At 44.2% G+C, this 23,484-nt stretch overlaps 1 protein-coding gene across 2 annotated transcripts; it reads left to right on the top strand.

The window, feature by feature from the left end:
• The first annotated feature begins 1,259 nt into the window (after positions 1–1,259).
• On the top strand, positions 1,260–10,865 carry LOC120021763 (LIM/homeobox protein Lhx2-like). 2 transcript variants are annotated; one of them, XM_038965609.1, is made up of 6 exons: positions 1,266–1,448; positions 2,710–2,912; positions 3,480–3,862; positions 6,452–6,465; positions 8,363–8,548; positions 10,569–10,865. In XM_038965609.1, the coding sequence occupies exons 1-6, from the start codon at positions 1,266–1,268 to the stop codon at positions 10,863–10,865; spliced, it is 1,266 nt and encodes a 421-aa protein (XP_038821537.1). The 2 variants fall into 2 exon arrangements, with proteins under 2 accessions (XP_038821538.1, XP_038821537.1); XM_038965610.1 differs by lacking the exon at positions 6,452–6,465 and having other exon boundaries at positions 1,260–1,448; positions 8,346–8,548.
• The last annotated feature ends 12,619 nt before the right edge of the window (positions 10,866–23,484 follow it).

Here is a 23,484-nt window from a genome sequence, read left to right on the forward strand (position 1 = left end):
TCTAGACTAGCAAAATACATGTTTTGAATAGGTTATTCATGTTTGCTAACTTGTATTCATTGTAATGTAAACATTAGTCTAAACGTCCTGAGATTAAATTTCATGAAATTACAAGTTTTTGAAAATGGTAAAAACATAACAATGATCCTTATGCTATTATAGAAATCCTAATAAAGGTTTCTGACTCATCGAGGCCACCACATAGGCTGTTTTCAAAAGAAGAATTTGCTTTATCGATTCAGTCGCTTTTGATTCAGCCGCTCGAGCTACAGCACATGTAATAAGGATCGTTTTGGTGACATTTGTAAACCAATGAACGACTGAAAGGGCTACGTGACGTAGTCTACGAGTCCCGGTAGAAAGGCGCGGAGTGTAGTTATAGGTACGGAGGTGCGAAGCAAAACGAATCTGAGACCGCTTTCCGAGAGTCTTGACAAGGGATTTGTACACATCGAATCAATAGTGAACTACTCCCCCTAAATTGCACACACACGTAGGGCTCAGTGCTCGCCTTGCTGAAGAGCTGGATACCCGTAGGAAAACAATGTATGTTTTGCAATAGCCCTTGGATTCGAACAATTGTGTGTTTTTATGCATTCGTTCGTCGTCGTTGCTATTCTTTTATTTTCGATTGACATTGGTTTTGGGTGTTTTGCGTCAGCATCCACGTGTAGCATTGAACGTCGCTGTTATGATTCGAGGCTTGGAGCAACTCAAGAGTGGAGGCCAGGATACCCACCACAAGTCATCTACAATTCTGCCGTGTTTTTAGTTTCCCCCCCCTTTCTCTGTTGTTTCTTGGAATACTTATTTACTCCTTCATTTTGTCCTAATGCAAGTTGAACGTTTGCAATAGCTCTCGACCACTTTTGTCGGACGACAGAGTGAAATTGGTGCATTTTTGTGCATCCTGAAATCTGCAAATTGAGAGAGATTATTTGATTCAGAATTGACATTGGGGTTTGCTGGTATGTTTATTTAATTCTTCTCATCTATTAGTTGTAAATAGTAGGCTATTTTGTATTTGATCACGTGTTCAAATATGGTGTAAACTATAGCCTATACGCCATATAGAAAACGTAATATTTACTATAATCATGTCTGAAATTAAAGGCCTATATTTGAATAAGAATCTAAATCACAGTGTTGGAAAGGAAAATATGTTTTTTTGTAGCCTACCATCTTTCTTGGCTTGGATTTTTTGACTTCCTAAACCAATAGATGGGAGCCATTCACTTTAAATGCATGGGCGAGATTTGCGTCTCATGGAAGTTTTGGCTTGCAGATCTGAGGGAGACGCTTGCAAGTGTAGCTCTCCCGCCTCCACGATGCTCTTCCACGGGCTGCCCGGAGGCGAGATGCAGGGGGTTATCTACGAGATGGGCCGGAGGGCGAAGGGCGATTCTACCGCCATCAGTTCGGCTATAGACATGGGAGAAACGGAGACGGTGGGTAAATGCTTTATTAAAGAAGGACCTGTGCTGTTCAGACATGTGAAAGCACAAATAAAGCCTTAATTTCGAGGGACTACGGTCAGAAAGTAAACTGCGATTCAAATATATTTATTTATAAGCTAGAAAGCAGTACATTGCTTGCATGTTAGGGTTCACATGTGCTAACCGTGTGTGCGTAAAGTGTAATTATTCATGGGCTACTGGCTACTATTTCCTATTCCTACGAAACAACATGTTACACAGAAACTTTAGAATTTTATTCACGAAGTTTCCTTTCAGATGCATGTAGACTACATAGGCCCACTTAGATAACAAAACAAATAGACATAGATTATCTGTTAGAATTAATTATTGGGTTATAAATGAACATGCATGGTCTTAAAACGTGCAGACAGACATACCATGCAGTGTAAAATCAAATGTTCTGAGTGTTTACTGTATATGTCTGCCCGTTTTAAGGCCATGCATGTTCATTCATAACCCAATAATTCATTCCAACAGATAATCTTGATCACTTTGATAGCCTATTTAGGTATGTTATCTAGGCCTATTGCTATAGCAGGATAAAGGCAATCACTGTCATTGATAAGGGGAACCTAGCAGGGCACGAAACATATAGGCGTAACTTCTAAAACATAAACAGGCTTCTTGTTTGTTGTGAAAAAACGAACAAATCGTTTTTCAATAGGCCTAGCTCACGTCGATTGTCCACTAAAACATGTCTTAAAGTTGGACATGCTCATGTCCATTCAAAAATACGTTTATTTCACAGAAGCATTAGAATTATAATGCTTAATCTGTGATGATTTTTTTATTCGTTTATTAGGCCTAATCAAATACGTTTTTGCAATATTTTGGCTGTCAACAAGATTCGTTAATTGATGTTAATATTAAGTGTTTCACGTGAATAAATGCGCTTAGGAAAAATATTTGAATTTGACATTTTCCTTTTATTTAGTTGTTATAATACATGTTGGACATGCCTCAATAAAAAAATAAGGTTTCTATTGCATTTACATGTTAGGCTACATGTTAGGCCTACGTGTTACGTCATGCCACATTTAGGTTCTATCGAGTGTTACCATTTTATCTATCGCTTTCATGACTGCAAGTAGACAGACGTATGAACAGGTATGGAACATGTGTGCGCAAAATATCCACTGTTATACAGTATTGGCCTTGACATCTCTTGGTGGCATACTATCGAACGTGTTCTTATTGTAAACATACAACTGATTTCCCTTTCCCTCTTCAGGGTATGAGGTCCATCAACAGCGGCCGTGTGGCCTTATGCGCGGGCTGCGGGGGGAAGATATCTGACCGCTACTACTTGCTTGCGGTTGACAAACAGTGGCACATGCGCTGTCTCAAGTGCTGCGAGTGCAAACTCAACCTCGAGTCCGAGCTTACCTGTTTCAGTAAAGACGGCAGCATCTATTGCAAAGAAGATTACTACAGGTAACCATGATACAAGGCTACAGCTATAACAACAACAACAACTGGCCAAGCAAGCATAGAAACGAGAGATATCCAATTAGAATACTAGCTGTAGGCCTAGACCTATCTAGGCTACTTATTGCAAACACTTCAACTCCCCAGCTGCTGCTACTCAATTTACAATCCTGAAACCAATTTCAGATAGTCAGTGCTGGTAGGCTAATCTTCCCAAAACATGGTAGCTTGTTATGCACGAAGGCCATACATTATTTACAAATTACAACAAATTAGCCAATATGCTACTATTCCATTTCTCTGGTAGGCCTATTCTTGTTTTTCATGCTCTACTTAGTCTAAACCAAAGCATCATATTTTGAAGTGGCAAAAGGACAAGAATGAAACAAAAAAAATATGAAGAAAAGAAGGCATTTAGCATTTAACGCGTGATAATGAATATGCCTGTATTGCTTAATAACAACTTTACATCAACGTTCTTCGTCAGAATGTGCACGAATTAAAGTTTGTTGACCCTGGATTGAATCTATATTCTGTACGTGTTTGTGTCATCCGCTCTCTTCTCCCAAGCAGGAGGTTTTCCGTCCAGAGGTGCGCCCGTTGCCATCTCGGGATCTCGGCGTCGGAGATGGTCATGCGGGCGAGGGACTTGGTCTATCACTTGAACTGTTTCACCTGTACAAGCTGCAACAAAATGCTCACGACCGGAGACCACTTCGGAATGCGGGACAGTCTTGTGTACTGCCGGCTCCACTTTGAGACACTCATACAAGGGGAATATCAAGAGCATTTCAATCACGCGGGGGATGTAGACTCCGGCAAAGGACTTTGCGCGGGCATCGCGGGAAACTCCCCGGGGCTGCCCTACTACAACGGCGTCCGGACGGTGCAGAAAGGAAGGCCGAGGAAAAGGAAAAGTCCCGGGCCTGGAGCAGATATCGTGGCTTACAACGCAGGTAGGACGAGTTTGTACCGGTTAGCCATTAATGGTTATGGTCATTTAAATCTACAAAAAGTGCCACGAAAATAAAATCTCACAATTGTAGACCTATTTTATTTCACAGTGTGTGTGATATCTCTATTGGAATGAAAGATAACGCGCAAAATAGTGGATTGTTGGACTAATTTGAAATATTTTGGTTTGATGGAAATCTACCCTTATTTCGATAGGACTGGGTTACTTACTTTCGATCAAAAATTACAGGCCTATTTTGTCTGCACCGTTTGGGAAATATAGAATGGCCTTTTTGTCATTTTTAAACAAAGTTAATCAGTTTGATAAACTAAATGGTTACTTTTTATTTTTTCAAAACAAAAATATTTTACGCCATAGCAAATGTATTGCGCAACGTTGTGCTTTGGACATGTTTATGCGCAGACTAGGCCTGACATGTTTTAAAACGGATCGATATGTATATGTTGATTTATTGAATAATTCACCTTTCTGAGACAGCGTCATTTTAACAAGATTTAATGTTTGCTCAAAGATGTGAGGGAAAAGTGAGAAGTTCAATGGAGGCCTCTGTTGATTTGTGGAATGGGAGCGCTTGATCCACTTCCAATCTAATATATTTAGATAACATATCATAAGAGAAATATGCAAGATGAACACGCACAGACCACTAACTAACGCATTCAAGAAGAACCTGCTTCTGACTGTCTACCCAACTCTGCATGTCCCATTATAGGCTACAGAGAGACGGCTTGCGTAATAACAACATCTCTTGAAACACTCCATTTCATTCTTTAAAAAAAAAAAGTTTCACTTTTCCCACTGAACATTTCATTTGCAAGCACATACACAGTCAATTTAGTCTTGTCAAACCCATCTCAAAACTTAGAACTTGGCTACATAGAAAAAGAGAGTACTGAAAGATTTTTTAGAAGACGACAGAAGCAGACAAGTGGAAAATAGCTCAGATGGGGGCTAGGACTTCAAAAATGATGAGCGAGAGAGATGATCGAATTTTCCCCAGTCCCACTTCACTTGTTGAGTCTCGCAGTTTGTTTGGTTTTTGGGTAAAAAAAAAAATCGGGGGTCGGGAAATCAATGACGGATTCCTTGTAAAACATGGGAGAACCTGTGTAGAATCCTGAATAAAACTCTCCCCTGTGAGGTTTCGAGAGAAAGTCTCCCGCCGCCAGGAATATGTTATTCCGTCAGAAATAAAGGACCGACTTGAGCGAGAAGCTCTTGGTGTGTAGTACTTTTGTGCGAGAAAAACACTAGATTACTTTGACATCTTGGTATTATGATTAGGCATTAAGCAGTGTTTATACTTGTTATAGGCGTATTGTCATTCCTTTTAATAATATGAGTAGGAGTAGGCAAGGATAGGCCTAATAAGGATAGGGCTAGATTGGTATAAACCTGTCGGTTTTTCGAGAATAAAGGATTTAATGATACAATTCCAGGTCGCTATAGCTCCATATTGTGGTGGCATATGGTGATTTGAATAAGAAAGGCGAATGGCAGAAAGCTTTAGTAAGCACGTGAGTTAAACATGAATGGTACGGCTAATATTTAAAAGATTAGGCCCGTTCTCTGCATTCCGCTTTGGGGAACTAGAAGTTGGATTATCGTTTCATAAACATTTTGAAATGTACCGTTCTGAGTGTGCTTCAATAACTACGAGCATGCAAATGTAATTACAATATTTATACATTATTGTCAAGGACTGTTTCATAAACAACTTCCTTTTTTTGACAGGGTTGTCTGGTAAATGGTTATACAAATGGGAAGGATTAATTGCACAATTTCCCTCCAAATCTAAAATAGCCAACATAAATAAACGACATATGAAAGAAGAAAGCCTAATTACATAAAATAAAATAAGGATTTCAATCTTAAACCAACTAATACTTTATATAGGCTTAGACCTATCTTTCTTCGCATTCTATTTTGCATTGTCCAAGATAACTTTTACCCACTTTTCCAAAATCTCATATCTAATGAAATTCGAATTAAATTATAGCCTGCAGTGTTATAAAATATTGAATAAGGCATAATGGAGAGGAACATATTGCATTTTCTTTCTTTCTTTCTTTCTTTCTTTCTTTCTTTCTTTCTTTCTTTCTTTCTTTCTGTCTGTTTTGGAGCTTTGCTGCCACCTGAGGGCATGTGTTGGCATTCCTTTCACTATCATCTGGAATGGCAGATTTTCTATCAAACCCTGACTGCACTGCATAACACTGTGAAAATACATGCCAATTTTATCCTATAGAATATATTCTGCAATCAATCAATCAAATGTATTTATAAAACCTTATATACATCAGCCAATGTCACAAAGTGCTATTCAGAAACCCAGCCTAAAACCCCAAACAGCAAGCAATGCAGGTGTAGAAGCATGGCGACTAGGAAAAACTCCCTAGAAAGGCCAGAACCTAGGAAGAAACCTAGAGAGGAACCAGGCTCTGAGGGGTGGCCAGTCCTCTTCTGGCTGTGCCGGGTTGAGATTATAACAGTACATGGCCAAGATGTTCAAACATTCATAGATGACCAGCAGGATCAAATAATAATAATAATCACAGTGGTTGTAGAGGGTGCAACAGGTCAGCACCTCAGGAGTAAATGTCATTTGGCCTTTCATAGCCGAGCATTCAGAGTTAGAGACAGCAAGTGCGGTAGAGAAAGACATTCTAAAACAGTAGGTCCGGGACAAGGTAGCAGGTCCGGTGAACAAGTCAGGGTTCCATAGCCGCAGGCAGAACAGTTGAAACTGGAGCAGCAGCACGACCAGGTGGACTGGGGACAGCAAGGAGTCATCAGGCATGGTAGTCCTGAGGCAAGGTCCCAGGGCTCAGGTCCTCTGGGAGAGGAGGGAGAGGGAGAGAGAGAGAATTAAGAGGGAGCATACTTAAATTCACACAGGACACCGGATAAGACAGGAGAAATACTCCAGTTATTACAGACTGACCCTAGCCCCCCGACACAAACTACTGCAGCATAAATATTGGAGGCTGAGACAGCAGGGGCCGGGAGATACTGTGGCCCCGCCCGACGATACCCCCGGACAGGGCCAACCAGGCAGGACATAACCCCTTCCACTTTGCCAAAGCACAGCCCCCATACTACTAGAGGGATATCTTCAAACCACCAACTTACTACCCTGAGACATGGCTGAGTATAGCTCATGAAGATCTCCCCCACGGCGTGAACCCGAGGGGGGCGCTAACCCGGACAGGAAGATCACGTCAGTGACTCAACCCACTCCAGTGACGCACCCCTCCCAGGGACGGCATGGAAGAGCACCAGTAAGCCAGTGACTCAGCCCCTGTAATAGGGTCAGAGGCAGAGAATCCCGGTGGAGAGAGGGGAACCAGCCAGTGCTTTTCTGTTCATAGTGTGGTGAATTCCAGCATCCATAACTATTGGCAAAAGTTCTTGACATGCAATTGACATTTAACTTTTTTTTTTACTCACTTGAATATTTTGACATATGAATTGTCCCCGTTTTTGTCCCCGTTTTTTAAGGAATTATTAGTAACACTTTAGAGTCATTATTCTAGTAAATACAATACTTACTGTACTTACAGAAGCAAAAAGGGAAAAAGTGAGTTCCAATAATGAGCAAATGCAATACTTTTAACACTGCACTACTTACAAAGTAATAAGAACACTAATGGTAAGGTATTTGTTGTGTCCAGTCAATCTTGTGGGTTCACATTTTATTGATTTATTTTGGCATTTTCACTCAGTGTTGTGGGTATTTAGGAGTAATCACATTGTGATTATTTTTGCATTCAGTTTTGCAACTAACATGCTTGCTAATTTAGAGCTTCCGGAGTACTGGTAGATTGTCAGATGTGTTGTCGGTGTTTTGCAGACAGTTTTGCCCCTGCTGTAAACTACAGAATGTAAACATATAGGTCATGCTCTTGCTTTGATTCAATTTGATACAAAAGTTGTCATTATGAATTCATTGAAATTAGCACAATAGTTTATAGATATAGATAACTGTACTGTTACCAATACAAGTAATAATGATAATAATATAATCTGATTAGCTAGAAAGAAAATATTCTAGTGCAATTATTGCACTGTAAAAGTACCCCTTTAATGCATAATTTGCTCATTTTGACTTACATTTTCATTTTACATTTTAATCGCACAAGAATCAAAAATATTTCAGTTTGATGAATGTATCCATTTAACCTCCATTAACCACAACCTTGTAAAGTCCAGTCCGTCATGAGCTTTCCTGTCAACAAATAAGACACGCGGTCCGTCTGCCATAGCGTTCACAATGGCAACAAAACAACACATAGGGATACTCTGAATACGTAATCCCAATGATGACATGATCGTAACCATAAACTAAATTCCATGAAAATGGTCACCAAAGTATTGTGTCATATTGTATTGTATCGTACCGTAACGAATTGTATCATCTCTTAACCAGAAACTAACCCGTGTGTGTTGTCCCTCCCCTCCAGCATTAAGTTGCAATGAGGATGGGGACCACCTGGACCGGGACTCCCACTACTCCTCCAGCGCCAAGTCCAAGCGCATGCGCACTTCCTTCAAACACCACCAACTGAGGACCATGAAGTCCTACTTTGCCATCAACCACAATCCAGACGCCAAAGACCTGAAACAGCTGTCCCAGAAGACGGGTCTCTCCAAACGCGTGCTGCAGGTGAGAAAGAAGATTCCCTCCATAAGGATAATTATTTACCCACAGGTAAAGGTAACTGCCAAAATAATGGCTACCATGGCTATGTCCCCATAGGATGACAATGCCCCCAGGGCACGAGTGTCACTGAATGGTTTGAGGAGCATGACAACTATGTAATCCATATGCCATTGGTAACTCAGTCATCAGATCTAAACCCAATTGAACACTTATGTGAGATTCTGGAACAGTGCTTCAGACAACGTTTTCCACCATCATCAACAAAACACAAAAGAATGGAATTTCTTGTGGAAGAATGGTGTCGCATCCCTCCAATAGAGTTTCAGACACTCGTAGAATCTGTGCCAGGGTGCATTGAAGCTGTTCTCGGTCACGGTGACTCAACGCCCTGTTAAAACACTTTATGTTGGTGTTTCCTTTATTTTGGCAGTTACCTGTATGTTATTGTATATAGTCCACTTCTGGGCTCATATTGAAAAAGTGTCTCAGAGTAGGATCAGTTTGTCCTTTTAGATAATAATGAATAAGATGATATGGATAGGGGGGACCTGATCCTAGAGCAGCAGTCCTACTCTGAGACGAATACTTGCACTGATGCTCATTTGGATAAATGAAATCTGCATCGCATTTCACCAGTTACAAATACTGTAAATCATCATTTTTTGCTCTGGATATCTGTATGTTTCGGTTTAGTGCAAAATTCCATCTAATTAAATATACCATTTAATTTTTTTTATTACATCATTACAATCCAATGCAAGTCACTATATTAGCATTTTTTGCACTTCATGTCCAATTGATCCCTAAGTATCTAAAATGGATTGTGTATCTCAGCAAAGTTAGTATTTGGAAACAATGTCCAGTTAAACAAAACCAAAGCATGGAGTGCTGTCATAACTTGTCCATAGACTGCTTACAGTGATTTTGTAGTTTTGGGTGAACTATCCCTTTAACTACTAACACACAGCATTCACACAGAGAGAAAGTGATTAATCGGTATAAGAATAAAGGAATTAGTTTAGTGTAACAATGTTCCTTTTGGGAAACAGCTTGGATGCTAACGATGCAACTGACTGTAGGATCTACAGTAATACTTAACTTAAAGCTGCAACATGTAACTGTTTGGGACACCCGACCAAATTGGCTGTAAGCACAACCCCCACCTGTGGACGTCGGGCCCTCATACCACCCTCATGGAGTCAGTTTCTGACCGTTTGAGCAGACACATGCACATTTGTGGCCTGCTGGAGGTCATTTTGCAGGGCTCTGGCAGTGCCCCTCCTTGCACAAAGGCGGAGGTAGCGGTCCTGCTGCTGGGTTGTTGCCCTCCTACGGCCTCCTCCACGTCTCCTGATGTACTGGCCTGTCTCCTGGTAGCGCCTCCATGCTCTGGACACTACGCTGACAGACACAACAAACCTTCTTGCCACAGCTCGCATTGATGTGCCATCCTGGATGAGCTGCACTACCTGAGCCACTTGTGTGGGTTGTAGACTCCGTCTCATGCTACCACTAGAGTGAAAGCACCGCCAGCATTCAAAAGTGACCAAAACATCAGCCAGGAAGCATAGGAACTGAGAAGTGGTCTGTGGTCACCACCTGCAGAATCACTCCTTTATTGGGGGTGTCTTGCTAATTGCCTATAATTTCCACCTTTTGTCTATTCCATTTGCACAACAGCATGTGAAATTTATTGTCAATCAGTGTTGCTTCCTAAGTGGACAGTTTGATTTCACAGAAGTGTGATTGACTTGGAGTTACATTGTGTTGTTTAAGTGTTCCCTTTATTTTTTTGAGCAGTGTATATTGAAAAAAACAGACAGACGTAAAACACGGATTTAATGAACAAACTGAAATTGCTTTGATGAATTCCATTTTCATGTTTGTCATTTTGATTTGAACCCCCCTTTCCTTCGGTATCTCTCTGTTTCTAAACCTTTCCCCCCACAGCCCAGGCTTCGGTTCACCACACTAACACTATCTATTGAGCATTTTTCCCCCTTTTCTCTTTCTTTCTTTGAAGGTTTGGTTCCAAAACGCCCGGGCCAAGTTTCGACGGAACATTCTACGTCAGGAGAGCACAGGGCTGGACAAGCTGTTGGATGGGTCCACTCTATCAGGGGGGTCGCCTTCAGGCCCCCCCTCCGAGCTGTCCAACTCCTCAATGAGCCCTTCCAGTACCCATACCACCCTCACGGACCTGACCAGCCCCTCTATGACATCGGCTAACCCTGTACTGACCGCCGTGCCGGGGGGCATGGACCCCCATGACTCCATGAGAATAAGCCCTTCCCAGAACACCCTTACCAGCCTTTTCTGATGTCACCCACCCCACCCGAACCGCCCCTAAACCCATCCACCAGCTCACTCAAGAGGGAGTCACTTATATAAATGATATTCCCCCTTGACCTGGACCTTAGGCTTCTACCCTGTCACTCCATCCTGACCATTCTGTTTCTAGGTAGGGATTTGTAAAAAAAAAAAAAAAAAAGAAAAGGGAAAAGCATTGGGGAGTGTAAAATGCAGATGCAAAGTACTGTAGCAAGGTTATCCGGCAGACTCTAGCGTGCCTTATACATTTGAACCACACTGAGGAACCCCTGATCTGATAAATGTCTAATCTAGGTGGCATATTTCTTAAAGGATTTTGTTAAAGGACGGTTGCCCCACTGACAACTGCATTTGCTTACGACATGGCCATCAAAGCTGATCTACTTTACAATGCAGTCTGTACAGAGTAAGGGGCTGATGTCAACAAGAACATGTATATTGATAGAGATAGCATAGATGAGAATTAGAATTTAACGGATACAGTTAATATAAAGATATCATGGTCACTATCCTTTAGACTCAGACTTTGCGTGAATATTTTGTAACAATAAACTGTCATACACAGAAATTAGATATGATATATATTGATATCTGATGGAATTGTGTTGATTCTATTTGCAGTCACCATTTAATATCTCAGTAACACATATACACATATACATTTTAAGCAAAAATAGCTACAACATATCTAGTGCTTTTTCGAGCATCACACTGTTTGGATTATGAATTGATAGGAGTAACATATGGATTTAGATTGTGGAATAATGTCTGGCTATTTGAATATTGTCACATTCATCACTACATTTGTAGTTTGTTTCAGCACTTGTGTACCAGATGCAATTCTACACGGCAGTCATGCACGCACGCACACGCACACCATACTTACCTCAGTCTAAATGTCTTTCTATGTTCTTGCTTCTGAAACCCAGCACTCTGATTTTGGGTTGATACCAAGGTTATGGCTCTGTTTGCGTGGTATCACATTTTGAAATTCTAAAAGTCCATACAATGTAGGAATTTAACACAAAATAAATGTATTTAAAACTGGTGGTACCAGCAACAATGGTACCAGCAATCAAAAATAAATCCAAGAGACCACTTCTAAATACTTATTTGGAATTGTCCCTACAAAACTGTTCCTTGTGGGGACCTGCCTGAATATTGGTGTTGGTACAGAGAAACTAATCAGCGATTTGTGTAGTTGGCAAATAAACCAACTTTACCTGGGTCCTGCTCATTAGGACCCTACAGTAGCAAGATGTTTTGTAATGGAAAACGTAAATGAGTGTTTCTTATTGGACAAATTCAGATAGTACCTCCTTGTTTCAAACTGTTTTCTTCCACTTGGTGCCTACTGAACATTACCCTGGAAGCTTGTAGGACTATGAGGGTTTCTGACATGGAGAATAAAGCTGCCTTCCTTTTGACTGTGATCACCTTCACTCATGGATGAGGAGGGTGCTCTTACTTAATCTTTACCCTTGTGTACATGGAGAACTGCTGTTTGGGATTCATCATCCCTTTAACCACAGTCTTTTGTTTGTTTGTCCTCCCATTCTTGTGCAGTTGCCCCGTTTTTGATGTGCAGCTACACATTCATTTATTTCAAAATGTAAAATGGTGAGCAAGACTTGACCTGGTCTCTGTTGTTTAAAAAAAAGTTAATACCTATAGGATATGATCATATGACAAACGCACACATGTACAGTTGAAGTCGGAAGTTTACATACACTTAGGTTGGAGTCATTAAAACTCAATGTTCAACCACTCCACAAATGTCTTGTTAACAAACTATAGTTTTGGCAAGTCGGTTAGGACATCTACTTTGTGCATGACACAAGTCATTTTTCCAACAATTGTTTACAGACAGATTATTTCACTTATAATTCACTGTATCACAATTCCAGTGGGTCAGAAGTTTACATACACTAAGTTTACTGAACCTTTAAACAGCTTGGAAAATTCCAGAAAATGATGTCATGGCTTTAGAAGCTTCTGACATAATTTGAGTCAATTGGAGGTGTACCTGTGGATGTATTTCAAGGCCTACCTTCAAACTCAGTGCCTCTTTGCTTGACATCATGGGAAAATCAAGAGAAATCAACCAAGACCTCAGAAAACAAATTGTAGACCTCCACAAGTCTGGTTCATCCTTGGGAGCAATTTCCAAACGCCTGAAGGTACCACGTTCATCTGTACAAACAATACTACGCAAGTATAAACACCATGGGACCACGCAGCCGTCGTACCGCTCAGGAAGGAGACGCGTTCTGTCTCCTAGAGATGAACGTACTTTGGTGCGAAAAGTGTTGATCAATCCGTTGATCAATCCGAGACAGCAAAGGCCCTTGTGAAGGTGCTGGAGGAAACAGGTACAAAAGTATCTATATCCACAGTAAAACGAGTCCTATATTGACATAACCTGAAAGGCCGCTCAGCAAGGAATAAGCCACTGCTCCAAAACCGCCATAAAAAAAGCCAAACTACGGTTTGCAACTGCACATGGGGACAAAGATCGTACTTTTGGGAGAAATGTCCTCTGGTCTGATGAAACAAAAATGGAACTGTTTGGTCATAATGACCATCGTTATGTTTGGAGGAAAAAAGGGGAGGCTTGCAAGCCGAAGAACACCATCCCAGCCGTGGAGCATGGGGGTGGCAGCGTCATGTTGTGGGGGTGCTTTGCTGCAGGAAGGACTGTGTACTTCACAAAATAGATGGCATCATGATGTAGGAAAATTATGTGGATATATTGAAGAAACATCTCAAGACATCAGTCAGGAAGTTAAAGCTTGGTCGCAAATAAGTCATCCAAATGGACAATGACCCCAAGCTTACTTCCAAAGTTGTGGCAAAATGGCTTAAGGATAACAAAGTCAAGGTATTGGAGTGGCCATCCTTACTTTTTCTCTCAACCTGTGCAGCTACGTTGTAAACTTTAATTCATAGGCTAGGTTATAGCAACCTCCAAATGGAAAATGAACCCAAGCATACTTCCAAAGTTGTCGCAAAATGGCTTACGGACAACAATGTCAAGGTATTGGAGTGGCCATCACAAAGCCCTGACCTCAATCCCATAGAAAGTTTGTGGGCAGAACTGAAAAAGTGTGTGCGAGCAAGGAGGCCTACAAACCTGACTCCGTTACACCAGCTCTGTCAGGAGGAATGGGCCAAAATTCATCCAACTTATTGTGGGAAGCTTGTGGAAGGCTACCCGAAACGTTTGACCCAAGTTAAACAATTTAAAGGTAATGCTACCAAATACTAATTGAGTGTATGTAAACTTCTGACCCACTGGGAATGTGATGAAAGAAATAAAAGCTGAAATAAATCATTCTCTACTATTATTCTGACATTTCACATACTTAAAATAAAGTGGTGATCCTAACTGACCTAAGACAGGGAATTGTTACTAGGATTAAATGTCAGGAATTGTGAAAAACTGAGTTTAAATGTATTTGGCGAAGATGTATGTAAATTTCCGACTTCAACTGTATGTACGCACACACACGAGCACATGCACCCGTCCATGCACACACGCACACACACACACGATGCATGTGCACGAGCAATATGTGTTCCATTTTCACATGGCACCAGCGTCATCCAAACCAGCTGAGTCGAATGACTGTTGTCTGAAAAATGTTCTCTTAAAAACGTATTCAAATAACTTTCGTAAAATAATTATAAACTGAAGCTTTAACAGTATATTTTTTTCTCTTTAATGGCCCTCAAGCTACCTCTTGGCAATAGGGGGGCGCCATTACGACTTTGTAAAAATTCGTTCCCAAATTAAACTGCCTCGTACTCAATTCTTGCTCGTACAATATGCATATTATTATTACTATTGGATAGAAAACACTCTCTAGTTTCTAAAACCGTTTGAATTATTTCTCTGAGTGAAACAGAACTCATTCTGCAGCACACTTCCTGTCAAGGAGTGAGATTTCTGAAATCGAGGTCTCTGTTCTGGGGTCAGTTTATAAATTCCCATGTAAGCTATGGGGCTACATGCACTGCATACGCCTTCCTCTAGATGTCAGTAAGCGGTGAGAATTTGAATGGAGTGGATTGCACCATCTGGGGCCCTATATAAGCCCGTGGAACGGAAGGTCCCACCTTTTCAACGGGGCGCCTGGCGCAGCAGGGACATCACAATGGCGTCCTGAAAAGCTTTCGTTTTAGCAGTTCTATATCTCCGGCTCTGATTTAATTTGATTTTTGTCTTAAAAACTTCATAAGGTAGTTAATTTAAACCGACTTATAGCAGTTTATATCAGTTTATTGCGATTTTCTGGAATTTCTTTGTGACGCGCTATCAGGAGTTGGACACCTTTCCGGCACATAGCTAGCGTTAGCTGCTATTTCTACAGGAGAAGAGGACATCTTTCAACCAAAAGACGATTGTTCTGGAGAAAGGACACCTTGCCCAAGATTCTGATGGAAGCTCGTCAAATAGTAAGAAGTCTTTATGCTGTTAATTCGTATTTATGTTGAGAAACGTTAAACAATAATTCCGCCATGAATTTCGGTGCGGTCTCGCTTTAGCGCACGCTGTATGTAGCAGTAACGTTAATTTTAAAAATCTAACACAGCGATTGCATTAAGAACTAATTTATCTTTCATTTGCTGTCCAATCTGTATTTTTTAGTCAAGTTTATGATTACTTATCGATTAGAATAGGTGCCTTTCCCAAGATTTCTCCTGACATTTTCTTTGCAGCTTGGCTACTTTTCTCATTGTATAACCACGATTTGTGCCGCTAAATATGCACATTTTCGAACAAACTCTATATGCATTGTGTAATATGATGTTATAGGACTGTCATCTGAAGAATTCTGAGCAGGTCAGTGAAAAAATTAATATCTTTGCTGGGTTATACGTTATCGCTATTTTTGGCTTGAATCAATGCTGTTGTGTGGTTTGCTATTGTGGTAAGCTAATATAATGCTATATTGTGTTTTCGCTGTAAAACACTTAAAAAATCTGAAATATTGGCTGGATTCACAAGATCTGTGTCTTTCATTTGCTGTACGCTGTGTATTTTTCAGAAATGTTTTATGATGAGTATTTAGGTAATTCACGTTGCTCTCTGTAGTTATTTTAGTCGCTTTGGTGAGAGTTGTGATGGTGGCTGCAATGGTAAACTATGATTTATACCTGAAATATGCACATTTTTCTAACAAAACATATGCTATACAATAAATATGTTATCAGACTGTCATCTGATGAAGTTGTTTCTTGGTTAGTGGCTATTTATATCTTTATTTGGTCGAATTTGTGATAGCTACTGATGGAGTAAAAAAATGGTGGAGTAAAAAAAGTGGTGTCTTTTGCTAACGTGGTTAGCTAATAGATTTACATATTGTGTCTTCCCTGTAAAACATTTAAAAATCAGAAATGATGGCTGGATTCACAAGATGTGTATTTTTCATCTGGTGTCTTGGACTTGTGATTTAATGATATTTAGATGCTAGTATTTACTTGTGACGCTATGCTAGGCTATGCTAGTCAGCTTTTTTACTGATGGGGGTGCTCCCGGATCCGGGTTTGGGAGGAATTAGAGGTTAAATAATTTTTTTTAAAGAAAGGGAGATACAGGAAGTTATCGGTTTTTGTCACGACTTCCGCCAAAGTCGGTTCCTCTCCTTGTTCGGGCGGCGTTCGGCGGTCGACGTCACCGGTCTTCTAGCGATCGCCGATCCACCTTTAATTTTCCATTTGTTTTGTCTTGTTTTCCCACACACCTGGTTTACATTCCCTCATTACTTGTCGTGTATTTAACCCTCTGTTTCCCCCATGTCTGTGTGTGAAATTGTTTGTTGCAAAGTGTTTGTGCACTCTGACTGGTTCGCGACGGGTTATTTTGTACCCATATTTTGTTGTTCTGGGTGCCGTTGGTTTTGCATATTAAACTGCTCCGGTTATTACCCAGTTCTGCTCTCCTGTGCCTAACTTCCCTGCAGCCAGTCACGCACTTCTTAAAGAATTTCACACCTGAATATGGAGTCAGCAGGAGCAGGTGCCCCTGGGATAGGGGTCAAGGAGCGCGTCCGGGAGCGCGTCCGGCAGCACGCGGCAATGCTCCACCATCTCGGCGCCGCCATGGACCGCTGGGAGAGACAGGGAGTTCCTCCACCGCCTACACCAGCACAACCGGGGTCTCCACTACTCGCCCCCCCTGCACCCGGTCCCAGTGGGATTCGTCTCGCCCTTCCCCGGGAGTATGACGGGACGGCTGCACGCTGCCAGGGTTTCCTGTTGCAGCTGGATCTCTACCTGGCAACTGTCCACCCGGATCCTTCGGGCCGTGAGAAGGTGTCCGCCCTCGTCTTGTGCCTCTCGGGGAAAGCCCTGGAGGATGCCAACGCCATGTGGGGAGAAGGAGATGCGGCGCTGGACCATTTTGAGGATTTGAACGTCTCTTCCACCTGCGGCAGGGGACGAGGAGCGCCCAGGAGTTCGCAATGGACTTTCGGACCCTGGCCGCCGGCGCGGGATGGAACAACAGGGACCTGATCGACCACTATCGCTGCAGTTTGCTCGAGGACGTCCGTCGGGAGTTGGCCCGCAGGGACACCACCCTCACCCTTGACCAGCTGGTGGACCTGTTCATTCGGCTGGATAACCTGCTGGCTACCCGCGGACGTCCAGAGCGGGTTCTGTCAGTTCCATCCCCCAGCACCACCGCTCCGATGCCCATGGAGCTGGGAGGTGCTGCGCTCAGGGAGACCGGAGGAGGTTCCGTCTCGTGCACCATCTGTGGCCGCTGAGGTCACACTGCCGGTCGGTGCCGGGTTGGTTCCTCTGGGGATCGAGGCAGCAGGCAGGGGACTCTGGCGTCACCCCAGGTGAGCCGGCACCATTCTCACCCAGAGCCCTCTGTTGCACACATGTTTTTGTATGTTACTTTTCCTGCGTTATCCCCGCATTCCCAGCATAAGGCGCTCGTCGATTCAGGCGCAACTGGGAATTTTATAGACAGATCATTCGCCCATAGTTTAGGGATCCCCATTGTTCCAGTGGCTATGCCCTTCCCAGTTCACGCCTTAGACAGTCGACCATTAGGGTCAGGGTTGATTAGGGAGGCCACCGCTCCTCTGGGCATGGTGACGCAGGGGGGTCACAAGGAGAGAATGTGTCTCTTCCTCATTGACTCTCCTACATTTCCCGTGGTGCTAGGCCTACCCTGGTTAGCTTGTCATGACCCCACTGTTTCATGGCAATGGAGGGCTCTCACGGGATGGTCGCAAGAGTGCTTGGGGAGGTGTTTAGGGGTTTCCGTTGGTGCTACTATGGTGGAAAGTCTAGATCAGGTCTCCACCGTTCGCATTCCCCCCGAATATTCCGACTTGGCTCTCGCCTTCTCCAAAAAGAGGGCGACTCAATTACCACCTCATCATCGGGGGGATTGTGCGATAAATCTCCTGGTAGACGCCGCACTTCCCAGGAGCCACATGTATCCCCTGTCACAGGCGGAGACGGTGGCTATGGAAACATATGTCTCCGAATCCCTGCGTCAGGGGTTCATTCGGTCCTCTACTTCACCCGCCTCCTCGAGTTTATTTTTTGTGAAGAAGAAGGAGGGAGGTCTGTGCCCGTGTACTGACTATCGAGGCCTAAACCAGATCACTGTGAGGTACAGGTACCAGCTACCGCTCATAGCCACAGCAATTGAGTCAATGCACGGGGCGCGCTTCTTCACCAAACTAGATCTCAGGAGCGCGTACAACCTGGTGCGTATCCGGGAAGGAGACGAGTGGAAGACGCCGTTCAGTACTACCTCAGGGCACTATGAGTACCTCGTCATGCCGTACGGGTTGCTGAATGCTCCATCAGTCTTCCAAGCCTTTGTAGACGAGATTTTCAGGGACCTGCACGGGCAGGGTGTAGTGGTGTATATTGATGACATTCTGATATACTCCGCTGCACGCGCCGAGCATGTGTCCCTGGTAGGCAGGATGCTTGGTTGACTGTTGGAGCATGACCTGTACGTCAAGGCTGAGAAATGCCTGTTCTTCCAGCAGTCCGTCTCCATCCTAGGGTACCGCATTTCCACCTCAGGGGTGGAGATGGAGAGTGACCGCATTTCAGCCGTGCGTAATTGGCCGACTCCCACCATGGTAAAGGAGGTGCAGCGGTTTCTAGGGTTTGCCAATTACTACCGGAGGTTTATCCAGGGTTTTGGTCAGGTAGCGGCTCCCATTACCTCACTGCTGAAGGGGGGCCCAGTACGTTTGCAGTGGTCGGCTGAGGCGGACAGGGCTTTTGGTCACCTGAGGGCTCTGTTTACCACGGCTCCCGTGCTGGCCCATCCGGATCCCTCTTTGGCGTTCATAGTGGAGGTGGACGCGTCCGAGGCTGGAATAGGAGCCGGGCTCTGTCAGCGCTTGGGTACGCCACCGAAGCTCCGCCCCTGTGCCTTCTTCTCGAAGAAGCTCAGCCCAGTGGAGCGAAACTATGACGTGGGGGACCGGGAGCTGTTGGCTGTCGTCAAGGCTTTGAAGGCGTGGAGATATTGGCTTGAGGGGACTAAACACCCTTTTCTCATCTGGACTGACCACCGCAATCTGGAATACATCCGGGCAGCGAGGAGACTGAACCCTCGCCAGGCAAGGTGGGCCATGTTTTTCACCCATTTTGTTTTCACCCTTTCTTACAGACCAGGTTCCCAGAACGTGAAGGCAGACGCACTGTCCCGGCTGTATGACACAGAGGAGCGGCCCATGGATCCCACCCCCATACTCCCGGCCTCCTGCCTGGTGGCGCCGGTAGTGCGGGACCTGGACGCGGACATTGAGCAGGCGTTACGTGTAGAGCCCACTCCCCTCCAGTGTCCCGCTGGGCGTCTGTGCGTTCCGTCTGCTGTCCGTGACCGGCTGATCTATTGGGCCCACACGTCACCCTCCTCTAGTCATCCAGGCATCGGTCGGACGGTGCGCTGTCTGAGTGGGAAGTACTGGTGTCCCACTTTTGCTAAGGACGTGAGGGTTTATGTTTCCTCTTGCTCGGTGTGCGCCCAGTGTAAGGCTCCTAGGCACCTACCCAGAGGTAAACTACACCCCTTACCCGTTCCACAACGACCTTGGTCGCACCTGTCGGTCGATTTCCTTACCGATCTTCCTCCCTTACAGGGTAACCCCACGGTCCTGGTCGTTGTGGACCGTTTTTCCAAGTCCTGTCGTCTCCTTCCTCTGCCCGGTCTCCCTACGGCCCTACAGACAGCGGAGGCCTTGTTTACACACGTCTTCCGGCACTACGGGGTGCCTGAGGATATAGTGTCTGATCGGGGTCCCCAGTTCCCTTCGAGGGTCTGGAGGGCGTTCATGGAACGTCTGGGGGTCTCGATCAGCCTTACCTCAGGTTTTCACCCCGAGAGTAATGGGCAGGTGGAGAGAGTTAACCAGGATGTGGGTAGGTTTCTGAGGTCTTATTGCCAGGACCGGCCGGGGGAGTGGACGGCGTTCGTGCTCTGGGCAGAGATGGCCCAGAACTCGCTCCGCCACTCCTCCACTAACCTCTCCCCCTTCCAGTGCGTACTGGGGTACCAGCCATTTCTGGCGCCTTGGCATCAGATTCAGATCGAGGCTCCTGCGGTGGATGACTGGTTCAGGCGCGCAGAGGAGACATGGGACGCCGCTCATGTTCACCTTCAGTGGGCCGTGCTGCGCCAGAAAGCCAGCGCAGATTGTCACTGCAGTGGGGCCCCGGTGTTCGCACCGGGGGACCGGGTCTGGCTCTCAACCCGAAACCTGCCCCTCCGCCTGCCCTGCCGGAAGCTGGGGCCGTGGTTTGTGGGGCCATTTGAAGTCTTGAGGAGACTGAACGAGGTTAGTTACAGGTTACAGCTTCCCCCCGATTACCGTATTAACCCCTCGTTCCATGTGTCTCTCCTCAGGCCGGTGGTGGCTGGCCCGCTCAAGGAGTCTGAGGTGCGGGAGGTTCTTCCGCCCCCTCTGGACATCGAGGGGGCCCCGGCGTATTCCGTTCGCTCCATACTGGATTCGTCGGGCGAGGGGCCTTCAGTACCTCATGGAGTGGGAGGGGTACGGTCCGGAGGAGAGATGCTGGGTTCCGATGGAGGACGTGTTGGACCCTTGAATGCTGCGGGAGTTCCACCATGTCCGGATCGCCCTGCACCCCGCCCTCTGAGTCGTCCCCGAGGCCGGTGTCGGCGCGCTGCTGGAGCTGCGCGTCAAGGGGGGGGGGGTACTGTCACGACTTCCGCCAAAGTCGGTTCCTCTCCTTGTTCGGGCGGCGTTCGGCGGTCGACGTCACCGGTCTTCTAGCCATCGCCGATCCACCTTTCATTTTCCATTTGTTTTGTCTTGTTTTCCCACACACCTGGTTTACATTCCCTCATTACTTGTCGTGTATTTAACCCTCTGTTTCCCCCATGTCTGTGTGTGAAATTGTTTGTTGCAAAGTGTTTGTGCACTCTGTTTGGTTCGCGACGGGTTATTTTGTACCCATATTTTGTTGTTCTGGGTGCCGTTGGTTTTGCATATTAAACTGCTCCGGTTATTACCCAGTTCTGCTCTCCTGTGCCTGACTTCCCTGCAGCCAGTTATGCACTTCTTAAAGAATTTCACACCTGAATATGGAGTCAGCAGGAACAGTTTTGATGTATTTTAAACAGCAAAAGGTCAAAAGTACAGGTAATTGCTAATGTACCACAGTATAATAATAATCATAATAATAATACATGCAATATTATTTACCTGGGGTCTATTAAGAAGTTATAATATTATGGGAGGACATTCCTAATAGTCCCGTTTTCGGGCAAGCTAAAATGTAAGATGGCGTGGATGGAGAAGGGCGACAATTTAACAGTTCCAACCCGTTTTTGCTAATTAGTGACTTTTTTCATGTTTATCTTTAATTTTGTACAGAAAGATCATAATATTATCACATACGGCCACCAAGCTCTTCTGGCAGATTGACAGTTACTAACCTCGATTTCTACTTCAAATCCGACTTCAACTCCAACTCAGGGGTTCCCTTGTTCATACCAGACCCCATTCCTTTGTTTCATGGGCTACTAAAACGCTGTAGGCGTAGACGCTAAGGACGCAACATGGTTCACACACACCTGTGTCATGAAGAGGGCACGACAGCACCTCTTCCCTCTCATGAGGCTGAAAAGATTTGGTATGGGCCCTTGGATCCTCAAAGGTTTTACAGCTGCACCACGAGAGCATCTTTATTTTTTCTTCTTCTTTAATTTACTATTATAATCTATATCCTGACCAGTAGTGATTTTAGCATATACATCTTGGTGGGGCAAAAAAAAAAGTTTAGGACGCAAGCCAGCAAAGCCACTACACGATACAACACTAAACAATACGTTAATTGCACTATAACGGTGACAAACGGTGCCCACAAACCTACATAAAGCTGTCCCAACAGCAGAGTCCCAAAAACACTGCTACACCTCGCTATCAGCGGAGCCTTGTCTGGCAGCGAAACAATTCATTCAGCCTCATTTACTGCCTTTAAAAAAAACAAAGCTGATATGGCTGACTTGCTTAAACAAATGTGGTTTCTACTGACAATTGAGATGTACAAACTATGGCATAAGGGGACGACAAGCGGATAAGAGGCAATCTGTAATTTCGATTAAGACATTAATGAGCGAGCTAGGACAAACGTAGTCAGTATAACTATTTGTTCAGCACTTTAGAAATGTACTGCGACAGAATTCAGAACCTGGGCCATTATTACTGTGTTCTCCCTTTACATCAAGTCAGAACCATAGGATAAATAAAGGGGGCGTATAATCAGATAATGAAAGTTCTTACAATTTTCAATAAAGAAATTTCTCTAAAACAGGCTACAGGCTACATTTGCACCACCAAGTCAAAACATTAGGCTAAATGAATAGGGGAAAATAGACCAAATGATTAGGTTGAGGCACATGGGCTACTAACGGCTTTCTACACAACATACACTTAGTATTACTTTCTTAGCTACAGTATACATATCTCCCTGGCATATTACATCATTTATGCAGCAGCATACGAGGCCTTTTTGGACTCACCTTGTTGTGCTGTGCTCAATTGAACAGGAAGGTGGCATGGCGGTCCTTCGTGGCCAAGCATTTAAGGTCACAGTTATGAAAACTTAGGACACTAAAGAGGCCTTTCTAATGACTCTGAAAAACACCAAAAGAAAGATGCGCAGGGTCCCTGCTCATCTGTGTGAACGTGCCTTAGGCATGCTGCAAGGAGGCATGGGGACTGCAGATGTGGCCAGGGCAATATATTGCAATGTCAGTACTGTGAGACGCCTAAGACAGTGCTACAGGGAGACAGGACGGACAGCCGATCGTCCTCGCAGTGGTAGACAACGTAAAAATAAAATAAACACACAGAGAAAAATATTTTATGTAGAGGTGCTGACTAACGGTGAATAAGCTCTAAGCTATAAAAGTAAGGAGAGTCACACTCCATATATAAACTCACAGTAATTTATTGGGTAAATCACCAATGTTTCGGCATCACTGTGCCTTCTTCATGGTAATGTCACGAATGCTTGAACCAGGTTATGTAGACAAACAGTGCAATTAGTGCAACCACTGACAATAGTGAGGGGTGTGTCATAATTAT

Source organism: Salvelinus namaycush, chromosome 26, assembly GCF_016432855.1.
Source record: "Salvelinus namaycush isolate Seneca chromosome 26, SaNama_1.0, whole genome shotgun sequence".
Taxonomy (NCBI): domain Eukaryota; kingdom Metazoa; phylum Chordata; class Actinopteri; order Salmoniformes; family Salmonidae; genus Salvelinus; species Salvelinus namaycush.

Coding starts and splice junctions, on each gene's coding strand:
- LOC120021763 (XM_038965610.1), top strand. CDS start 1,266: ATGGAAGTTTTGGCTTGCAGATCTGAGGGAGACGCTTGCAAGTGTAGC. Junction 1,449..2,709: donor ACATGGGAGAAACGGAGACG/GTGGGTAAATGC, acceptor TTCCCTCTTCAG/GGTATGAGGTCCATCAACAG. Junction 8,549..10,568: donor TCTCCAAACGCGTGCTGCAG/GTGAGAAAGAAG, acceptor CTTTCTTTGAAG/GTTTGGTTCCAAAACGCCCG.